This window comes from Thalassophryne amazonica, chromosome 1 (assembly GCF_902500255.1).
Source record: "Thalassophryne amazonica chromosome 1, fThaAma1.1, whole genome shotgun sequence".
Lineage (NCBI taxonomy): Eukaryota > Metazoa > Chordata > Actinopteri > Batrachoidiformes > Batrachoididae > Thalassophryne > Thalassophryne amazonica.
In genome coordinates, this window is record NC_047103.1 from 37,058,137 (window position 1) to 37,069,629 (window position 11,493).

At 41.3% G+C, this 11,493-nt stretch overlaps 1 protein-coding gene across 1 annotated transcript; it reads right to left on the reverse strand.

Moving 5' to 3' along the window:
* Nucleotides 1-1,870: 1,870 nt before the first annotated feature.
* On the reverse strand, nucleotides 1,871-11,096 carry si:ch73-174h16.4 (leucine-rich repeat-containing protein 14). Its single transcript, XM_034168155.1, has 3 exons — nucleotides 10,726-11,096; nucleotides 8,739-9,575; nucleotides 1,871-3,956 (listed from the first exon to the last, which is right to left on the reverse strand). Exons 1-3 carry the CDS (start codon nucleotides 10,998-11,000, stop codon nucleotides 3,431-3,433), a joined length of 1,638 nt encoding a protein of 545 aa, XP_034024046.1. The 5' UTR covers nucleotides 11,001-11,096; the 3' UTR covers nucleotides 1,871-3,430.
* Between the last annotated feature and the right edge of the window lie 397 nt (nucleotides 11,097-11,493).

The following is an 11,493-nucleotide window of genomic DNA, read 5'->3' on the forward strand; positions in this document are numbered from 1 at the left end:
CTAGGGACTGACCTGATGACCCTTTTGTGAAAAGTCACTCCAAATGTTTTTACATGAACAAACTAGTTTCTGGCTAAATCCCAGAACAACAGGAGCAGCTGCAAGCAAAACAGAAAAAGAAATTCTAAGCTCAAGTTGGTTAAAAGTGAATTTCAGATCCAGCCATTCTCAAAAGTCCAGTTACTCAAGTTGAGGACCACATGGGGGCTGGAGCCTATCCCAGTGGTCAGTGGACAAGAGGCAGGGCACAACGTGGAAAGACCAAGAGTCATGCCTTTTGAGAATTTGTAGAGGATCAGCAAAGCCAGTGTGTGATGGCCATGTTTCTTTCCAGGTGAACCGCCTGCTTGATCACGGTGTTGTCCCAATTGGATATATGACTTTAGGCCACAGTTAAGAGAAATGTGATCATAAATCATTCTGACGGGTTGGGTAATGTGGTGGTTTATGGTTAGCACTGTTGCCTCCATGTATTTATGTGGGTTCCCTCTAGGTGTCTCTCTGCAAACCAATTGGAGAACAGGAGTTTAGAAGATAGATGGCTGGATGAGCGTCATTCTAAAAACACATATGGCTAATCATGATATGGGATTCCTGTGGGCATGTTTGTTTTCTTACAGTACATGATCCCATTTTCCAAAATTACAAGAAATTTCCAAATCACAATTCTTCCAATATCTAGTCTGTGTCCCTATCTATCTGCTGGAATACCATATGGGAAAACAAAGCTGCCTGATGAGTTCATCCTCATTCCATGCAAGTTTATTCATGAGCAGTTTCAGGGGTTTAGTGTCTTGCTTAAGGACATTTTGACATGAAGCAATAATGTTCAAAGTTCCCAACACATTATTGTGTTATAGACAATCTGATTTGTACATTGACAGTCACCCTTTAAAAAATAAAGTCCACATTCACTGCACAGACTTGAACCAGCAACTTAAGGATTTCTATCATTATCACTACAGTCCTCTGCAGTACCAAGTCAGCTATCAAAGGGATATGAGCAGTAACTGTGAAGCAGCCACAGATGAAGACTGACCCTATGACTTTCACATGAACCAGCCTACTTCCACATGATGATATTCTATTCTACGTAGTCTATTCTATGGCCAGAATTTGAATTTAAGGGTGTAACTTGATTTTAAAGAAAAGGAAAATTGAATTAAAATTAAACATATCAGTGAAAATGATGATAATAGGGGTTTTAAAGGAACAGTAAATTTCCATGACTCAGTAACCACACAAGGCCCAATGACAGAGTTTCTAACAGCTGTTTTTATTGGTGTAAGATTTGCTATGTTTGGAGAGACCATCCACTTTGGGTGGAGAAACTTACCTCTGTGAAAGCACAAAAGTGAGTGAAACCATTTGCGCTCCAAAGCTGTTTTGGTGTTTTTTGAAGAAGACAACTCTGAACTTGCTTCATTTTGCCAGCAAAATAAAAACGTTGCTTTGGGACTTGATTCTCTCTGACTTTTGTGGACAGATGATGATATTTTAAATAGTTGAACAGAGCTAAAACACAGCCTCTCGTGTGGTGATCAGGGACTTTGTGATACATTTCCATGACACTTCCTGAACACCTGAGCAACAAGGGGGGGCTGGAAACAAAGAAATTCTGAACCAAAGTTACTTAAAAGTGCATTTGGCTTCCAAAAAGTGTTAAAATAATCCTGCAAAATCATGAACTCTGTAGTTGAGATTCACCAGGTTGGGGAAGGCAAAGAGAGACTATAATGGCCAAGTCTTTGTCTTGAGTCCTCAAACACACAACCTTTAGCACCTGGGGATTGGCCAAAGACTGGTAGGACTGACACAATGAACTATTTTGAAAACATCATGCGAGTCAAATTAAAATAAAAATGTGAAAGCTACAGCATATGACTGAGGGGTGTTTATTAACACAAATGGAACATAACATTCATATGCATCTGTTAACACATATCTTCATGTAGTGTGTAGTGTTACCACTGTCTGAAATTTGTTGAAATCTACCATTAATTGCACAATTTACATACCTCCTTTTTGTTGTATATTGTGATAAAAATGTGAAGACAAAATCATCCAATATCAAGACAGATGTGATTAAAACAAGATCTGCACTCATAAAAAAACACCACGCCAGAGAAATTTGATTGTCACCGATGCACATTGTTGATTCTCCATGAGCATGTAAAATACTGAAATGACAAGTTAACTTTTATTAAACCGTCATACTAAATCATTCTTAGTAACTGAGCCTCCGAGTGCCTTACTCACCTTTGACGATTGCTTGATTGTGAGAAACTACAACAAAAAGGATGTGAATTAACAGTAACAATATCAGAAGAAATATGGGCAGCTTTCTCAAATACACCACTTTATCATCCTCATATCAGTTTTAGTAATTAGCTTAACCCAGCTAGCTTACTGCTGATGATGTTCAGGGATCTTGCTTGACAAGTCAGTTTTTGATAAATGTTATAACATACTGAACACACAGTAAAGGAAACAACAAAATAAAACCAAAATTAGTTCATATACGTAACACCAGTATCAAGTATGTTGGATGCCTCTCTAGGAAGGTATCTACAGTGGAAACGACACTTGTTCAGTTAGCTAGCAGCTAACATACAGCATTTTCTCATAAACATTATTGAACAGTGCATTGTCTGTGGGGATCCATGGGCTCTAGATTGGGTAGTGTTTATAAAATAGGTAGCTGACACATTTCAAGGGTGGTAATAAATTATGCAAAGTTTTCATAATGATTTAAACCAAAAGTGGAGGAAATTAAAATTAGAATGTTTTGTGAATTGTATTTATTAGTTGGTCATGTTTTACAGCTGGCAAGGTTGAGATATTTCCTTTATTCCGAGCTTGCCTGGTTACCAGGAACTGATTAATGGTGATGTCAATGTCCATTGTTCACTGTTGTTACCTAATAACCCTAATTTCTCCAAAAATATTAGTCCTATCAACTTTCCTTTTTCGAGGGGTTCATCCTTGACCCAAAACATAAGCACACCTATCAGCAAATGTCAGCTCTCAGGTTTCTCCATGATCAAAGTTACACGCACGAAGAGAGGCCACTTTGCCTTTAATATATAGATGAACAACAGTAATTTAGAATATTCAGTGGACATTTACAGTATCATCAGTTAGGAAATAGTTGCTACAGAAACTTAATATTTCCAGCAATATACGCTGGAAGAAATCATAAAATCCAACATGTTAGCAATTGCACTATGCAATTTTAAGTTTTGGTTTCAGCTACTACAGGCCCCCTACTGATACCTGTATGTTCCCATTCCACTTTCTTGAAGAGAAAAAAAAAGTATTTCTCACATACAGTGCAACTGTAAAGATGAGCAGACCAATCAGAGGTGTAATAATGTTTTAAAATGAAAAACTACGTCCTTTAAGTAACATCAGTGTTCTTGTCTTTACTCTAGTCCAATATATTTTCATCAAAAGTGTCCAGTTCACTAGTCAGGAGCATGTTGGAGCGGCCGCTGTCGAGCAGTATCCTGTTCAGCTGGATGGTAATCGTTGACTCCAACAAAGGACAGTCCAAGTCTTCATCACTGCTCTCTACTGGCATGGGATAAAGCAGCCGGCGGAGGGACGGCATTCTCACAGCTGTCCTCACTAGGTCCAAGATGCCAGCCATGGAGAGCAGGTTTGAGGCCAAAGCCAAACTCTTAAGGGCCCGACAGCACTGCAGCGAGGGTTGCAGAAGGCCCAGCCCGTTATCAGTCAGGCCACAGGCACAGAGGCAGAGGTCTTGCAGGCTGCTGGAAGCCTGGTAGAGCAGATGTCTCAAAGAGGGCAGGATGCTGTTGTCCAGACGGTTACTACTAAGATCCAGCTGCTGCAGTGAAGAGGCATGGTGGCTACGAGACAGATAGGCAAAGTCTTCTGATCTCAGCCTTGAAGATGAAATTTCCAGGGTCTCCAGTGGTTGAGGCAGTGAACTGTAAAAAAAAATAAAAATAAAAAAATAAATAAATGATAAAATAAATATATAAACAGCTACCGTTTATGTGTGAAGCGAAAATAGCGGACATCAACAGGACTGAATATCAGCTCTGACCTCCTGACTGAATCCAAAACTGGCATGTATCTCTTTGGAGTTTTTGAAAATAATCACAATTCACTTGATTTAACACACAGACAAAAGCAAAAACTGCATTTGAAATTTCAAAGCAGTCTTTGGGCTGACAATCCAGCAGGTGGCAGACATGTCTATCAGATACTACAGAGGCAAAACAAAGTAGCTTTTTCCACCGATCGGGTGCAACAACATTGAAAGTGTTTGATCACATTGCTCATGTAATTTGAGACTTACAGGACAAAAGAATTTATCTTGAGTTGTTTTGTTAGCAAACTGGAGGGGACAGATGGATCTACAGCATTTTACAGAGTACATGAATTCTGATTAGAGCACCAGCTGATTATTATTAATCAGCAGCTATTTTGATAATCCATTAATCGTGTTGCCGCTCTCGCCTTTGAAATTTTTTTTCCCCAAATCTCTGATTTCAGCTAATTAAATACTTTCTGGTACATTTTACTAGATTCTTTACTCCTATCTGGATTGTGGACAAAACAAGACACTTGAAGGTAGGCATGTCCCGATCAGTGTTTTGGTTTTTGCCCCGTGTCTGACTTTTCTTCTTCTTTTTTTTTAACTAGCCAAAATTTGTAGAGTAGATGTCAAATTCTGACACCTCCTACTGAAAGGTCTGACTGCACTGATGCAGACTGCAGCAGCTGGACACTGGTAAGATTTTATATATATATATATATATATATATATATATATATATATATATATATATACACACACACACATATATATATATGTATACTCCACTCAGATTGCAATTGCCAATCACAGATTAGCCTTTCTGCCCATCATTTACCTGTATTTTGGCATGCTTGGTGCCAGAAAGTTATGTTGGATCCAAAAGGATCCAAAAAGGCTAGGACCAAAAGTTATATTGGATCGGTTCCCACTGACCAATAGCGTTAGAGCTTGCTGCCAACAGCTAGCCAATCAGAGCGCATCATACGAAGGTCAGGAACTAGCTGACAGACGCTGGTTGAAAAAATGGCAACAAACATGTCAACAACAGCAGAAAATCGTCTGCCAGCGAGGTTTGCCGAGTTCACAGAGGAGGAACTGGTGGAAATATTGAACTCCAAGGATGTCAAAAAAGCTAAGAAGGTACAAAGCACGCTACTGACGTTTTAGAAGCATTCATCGCATCAAAATCAATCATATGCAGTTCACAACAAAATAAATTGATCTAATTTACTTGACTCTTTGTTGTTTGCTTAATTTTGGAGGGGGGTGGAGAACATAACAATTGATGGATGGCAAGTTGTCCAACATAGAGAAATATTGGATGAAGAAAAGTTATATTGAATTGAATATTCAATTGGATGAGGCGTTTCTCTATGTTGGACTTGTTACCATCCATTATTTGTATTATATATATATATATATATATATATACACATACATACACACACTCAACAAAAATATAAATGCAACACTTTTGGTTTTGCTCCCATTTTGTATGAGATGAACTCAAAGATCTAAAACTTTTTCCACATACACAATATCACCATTTCCCTCAAATATTGTTCACAAACCAGTCTAAATCTGTGATAGTGAGCATTTCTCTTCTCCTTTGCTGAGATAATCCATCCCACCTCACAGGTGTGCCATATCAAGATGCTGATTAGTGCACAGGTGTGTCTTAGACTGCCCACAATAAAAGGCCACTCTGAAAGGTGCAGTTTTATCACACAGCACAATGCCACAGATGTCGCAAGATTTGAGGGAGCGTGCAATTGGCATGCTGACAGCAGGAATGTCAACCAGAACTGTTGCTCGTGTATTGAATGTTCATTTCTCTACCATAAGCTGTCTCCAAAGGCGTTTCAGAGAATTTGGCAGTACGTCCAACCAGCCTCACAACCGCAGACCACGTGTAACCACACCAGCCCAGGACCTCCACATCCAGCATGTCCACCTCCAAGATCGTCTGAGACCAGCCACTCGGACAGCTGCTGAAACAATCGGTTTGCATAACAGAAGAATTTCTGCACAAACTGTCAAAAACCGTCTCAGGGAAGCTCATCTGCATGCTCGTCGTCCTCATCGGGGTCTCGACCTGACTCCAGTTCGTCGTCGTAACTGACTTGAGTGGGCAAATGCTCACATTCGCTGGCGTTTGGCACATTGGAGAGGTGTTCTCTTCACGGATGAATCCCGGTTCACACTGTCCAGGGCAGATGGCAGACAGCGTGTGTGGCGTCGTGTGGGTGAGCGGTTTTCTGATGTCAATGTTGTGGATCGAGTGGCCCATGGTGACGGTGGGGTTATGGTATGGGCAGGCGTCTGTTATGGACGAAGAACACAGGTGCATTTTATTGATGGCATTTTGAATGCACAGAGATACCGTGATGAGATCCTGAGGCCCATTGTTGTGCCATACATCCAAGAACATCACCTCATGTTGCAGCAGGATAATGTACGGCCCCATGTTGCAAGGATCTGTACACAATTCTTGGAAGCTGAAAATGTCCCAGTTCTTGCATGGCCGGCATACTCACCGGACATGTCACCCATTGAGCATGTTTGGGATGCTCTGGACCGGCGTATACGACAGCGTGTACCAGTTCCTGCCAATATCCAGCAACTTTGCACAGCCATTGAAGAGGAGTGGACCAACATTCCACAGGCCACAATTGACAACCTGATCAACTCTATGCGAAGGAGATGTGTTGCACTGCATGAGGCAAATGGTGGTCACACCAGATACTGACTGGTACCCCCCCCCCCCCCCCCAGTAAAACAAAACTGCACCCTTCAGAGTGGCCTTTTATTGTGGACAGTCTAATGCACACCTGTGCACTAATCATGGTGTCTAATCAGCATCTTGATATGGCACACCTGTGAGGTGGGATGGATTATCTCAGCAAAGGAGAAGTGCTCACTATCACAGATTTAGACTGGTTTGTGAACAATATTTGAGGGAAATGGTGATATTGTGTATGTGGAAAAAGTTTTAGATCTTTGAGTTCATCTCATACAAAATGGGAGCAAAACCAAAAGTGTTGCGTTTATATTTTTATATATATACACACTCAACAAACAAAAATATAAACGCAACACTTTTGGTTTTGCTCCCATTATATATATATATATATATATATATATATATATATATATATATACCGTATTTTCCAGAGTATAACTCACACCTGTCAAAAATTGCCTCTTGAAGAGGAACAAACCATACACAAGTCGCACCAGCAAGTAAATCGCACCAGACTATAACTCGCACCTTTTTCTGTGTTATAAACTCTTTAATTTGGGATTTTTTTTGCCTTGCTGTAGTGTATTTTTTATTACTGGCATTTATTTTTATTATTGGAGTTTATTTTGATTAGTGCTTTGATTGTTGGGAAATGTCAAATTTCACATCTAGGTCAAAAGTGATCGTCTGCTGTGATAACAGCGCGAATGGCCACACATTTTCTAAGTGTCAAGCGAGCGGTGTTGGACGTTCGTGTGTGTCACCTGGAATTTGGTCGACACCTGCCGTAAGATGGATCGAATGGGCTCTCACACGGCACTCTCTGTCTTTCGTCGCTGGTGTGTGTGTGAATAATTATAGTGACAGATGTACAAGGCACTGGCGGCAGCTCCGATTTTTCATGAATGCATGCAATTCCTCCTTTGTGTGCTAGTCAGCTTCAATCGTGTTATGTGTGAAGGGGCCCTAACAGAGTCCAGTAGGAGTTGCCGTGCAATAGTAGTTAGTAAACCTCACCCCCCAAAAGCTAGAAGGATACGGCCAGAGTCCTGAGTTTTAGCCTTCTGGTTAGAGAGTCTGCCTTCCATTCCAGGTAACAGAAGTTCGCATTCCGAGGGAAGCGAATGGGAGGAGTCAACCACACAATGCAGATTACAGCCACTACATGTATATCAAGCAATGCAAAATGTTTTTGAATTCTTTCACCGTGGCAGCACTGAGCACTGCCTGTTATCGCTCTGACAAACACACACTGTTGTTGCTCTGTGAATACAGCAGGTTTGTTGAGTATTTCAAGCAGAGTGCCAAATTGCTTTTAAAATGTGCACCATGCCGTGGCTCTGTAACAAAGCAGCAGCAGCCATGACTTCCTGTTCAGTTCACTGGCGCCACACTTCCAAAGCAAAGCGGAGGGAATGCCCACTTATTCAGTGAACCAGGTTTCATTTATCTGATATGAGCAATAAAAAAAAAATGCCTTGATCGAGCTGATTCTGACAGGATTCGATCAGATCGAGACATCCCTGCAAGGAGGTGTGACCTTGGGCAGCGGGAAACATTGACAGACATTTTTCACCATTTTCTGACAGTTTAACAACTGAAGAACTAATTGGGTAATCGAGAAAAATCAAATGATTATTCGATTATGGAACTAATCATTAGTTGTGGGCCTAATTCTGAATGATTGCTACTCTGTCAGATTACACAAAAGATTAAAATTGCCCCCAAACCTTTGAAAAGTGATTTCTGATTGAGTAGACTTGCTTTTTTTGCCTGTCCTTAAAATCCATTGCTAGATACTTTAGCCAGAGGCATTTGTTGTCAAAAAAGAAAACAAAACAAAAAAACCACAAAAACAAAAATGATCAAGGTGTAGATACAAAATTCTAAGAAGGCACATGTGGAGATGAATCCAGATTATACCTGAGGAAGGCACGAAGTTGTCCTGGCATGTGCAGAGCAGTCACGCTAAGACGTTTCAGTTTCTGTAACCGCGCCAGTCCCTGTGACATGGTCCTCAGTTCATCATCTTCAACAAAGTAGTCTCTGCGAATATCCAAGTTACAGTAATGCAGCTGCAGAGAATGTAGTGCGGGGAAGGTGGAAAGCAGGGGCAAAAGTTCAATGAAACCAGCAGCACCCAGGCTGGTGTAGCGAATGTCAAATCCCAGAAGGCTCTGGTGAGGAAGTAGGCTGAGAAGGGTCCTGAGTTTTGGCATAGTAAGATCCTCCACACGAAGATATCTACAGTGAAGCTTGAGAGGCCCTAACGTCGTCAGCGCTATGTGTATGCGCCCAAAAGAGCGGCTATTGGCAAAAAGATCAACAATCACATGCATTAACACATCACGATCTGGATCAGTCTCCTCATTGTCCCTTCTGCTACCTGCTACGTCCGCCAATGTGCTCTCCCTCTTCCGCTCCATCTCCATCCTCCTCCTCACTCCTTTAACCAGATCCTCTTGGCTCAGCCTCCCAGACAATCCAATCCTGTCTGTTCCAAAAAAACCTGAGCCATCTGTGCTTGCGTTACCAGGGTCTTGATTGATACTCATCTGCCATCGTCCTCTCTCTCGCTTCACATCCTTTTCTCTCTTCAGAGCTGAGAACCTTTTTCTTTCCTTCATCCCAGCACTGGCTTGAATGACCATGCTGCACACAGCTACAGTCAGAGACCAGCCACCCATTAAGTCTCCCCGGTCAATCTGTGCCTTGCTGGGACTTTGCAGACCACAGAGGTCCAATATTTTCAGGGCACAGCTGTGTAAAGAAAAACACAACCAACTGTCAAACAACAAAGATAAAACAGGAACAGACATCAATACTGGTCCTATAGCGCCTTTTGTTCAGCCGATTTAAATCTGTGCGAAAAATCAAAAAGATCATCAAAAATTATCTTTATAGAAATCAGTACTGAAAACATCACCGAAATATGAAATCAGTAACATTAATTAATGGTAATTACGGTTACTTGGACAAATGATAACTGAGAATCTCAAGTCCTTAATGTCCTGTTAAGATCACAGGTGGGCTAATAAGAGGACTATCTCCAGCAGGGTCATGCATGAATGGAGGCTTTGTCTGTCACTGCTTCTTATGATAAGAAGGAAGCCTGAAAGTTGCAGCCTGAACATTGCATATGGCTAAATAAGTACCAAATAGGACTAAAATGCTTTCAAATATTGAACAATAACATTTTCCAAACCAAGTTACCATTCAGATAACAGGACATTTTAGTTGTCATTAGCATGGAATAACTTGTTCATGTTGTATGTGCACCTTTATGTTATAACATGGCAATAAATATTATAACAAATAATATTATTTGTATAGTCTAATTTAGAAGAGTAAAATAAATAAAAATGGGAAAAAAAGTGGATTTAAGTAAAAAACAAACAAACAAAAAACACAACTTTTTATTTAAAAAAGAAAAAGTCCTTTTTTGTACCAACCCTGGTTTTGGGCCATACAACCCCTGGCAAAAATTATGGAATCACCGGCCTCGGAGGATGTTCATTCAGTTGTTTAATTTTGTAGAAAAAAAAGCAGATCACAGACATGACACAAAACTAAAGTCATTTCAAATGGCAACTTTCTGGCTTTAAGAAGCACTGTAAGAAATCAAGATCCATAATTATTGCCAGGGGTTGTATAACCTTTTGGGTCATCTGCTACAAACACAGGAACTTTCACTCAGTGATGACAAAAATCCTTCTGAAACTGGATGATTTGATAACTTATTTCATTTATGAATTTGATAGATGACAGGACACAGGAAAAACCCAAATTAACAGCAAATCTAAGCTCAATACACAAATATTTGAAGGGTAGCCGTTTGGAGGAGCCCAATTATCTCTCACTGACAAATAATTACTCAAGATTACAAATCATCAAACCAGCAACTCTTCACCTTTGGTTCGAGATCCCTCTGGTAACTCCATTTAAGAGCGCCTGGATGCAGAGTCGGTCCGGCCAAGCTCGCCCTCTCGGACCCGGTCCAACCTGCAGGGTGCGTTCAGGCCACCGCTGGACCAGCTCACCGACGGCTAACGGTCGGCAGTCGGACACAGCGGCCTCCAGCAGCGGGGTGTACAGCTCTCTGGGCAAACAGCTGATCCAGCGGGGAGACGAGCTGTGGTCACTGACCACCACCCGGGCACAGAGACTGACCAACGCAGGCACCATGATGACCAAAAGTAGGCGAATATGACTTACTGCATCGTGCGACAGCGGCTCCCATGGCACATAAATTCAACGACGAATTTACACATGTTGCAGTGTCCCAAAAAAAAAAAAAGAGAGAGAGAGAGAGAAGTAGGAGAACCACACGAAAAACGAGAGCGGAAACCAAAACATACTTCTTCTTCTTCGGCTAAGTTAAAGGCGGGTTACAAAAAGCATAAGACACATACCGCCACCTAATGTACTGAAGTCAGTAACGTCATGGTTTATTATTATGAAGCAGCAGGACCTTCGTGGCCAGGGGAACGTCTTTTCAATTGGGACCCGGGACTTTCATCCCGCTACAATTATTTGGGAAGAACAAGCCAGTGAGCCAGCTGGAGAGCAGTGCTTTACACGAGAGTGGACGTCTTCAAAAACATGCTGATGAACAACATGAGAGAGAGAGAGAGAGAGAGAGAGAGAGAGAGAGAGAGAGAGAGAGAGAGAGAGAGAG

Excerpts from the sequence above, each read along its gene's own strand:
- si:ch73-174h16.4 (XM_034168155.1), bottom strand. The coding sequence starts at position 11,000 with ATGGTGCCTGCGTTGGTCAGTCTCTGTGCCCGGGTGGTGGTCAGTGAC. Across the intron at positions 9,576-10,725 it reads AGAGGGATCTCGAACCAAAG|CTGTGCCCTGAAAATATTGG; the intron begins GTGAAGAGTTGC and ends TTCTTTACACAG. Across the intron at positions 3,957-8,738 it reads CAACTTCGTGCCTTCCTCAG|TTCACTGCCTCAACCACTGG; the intron begins GTATAATCTGGA and ends TTTTTTTTACAG.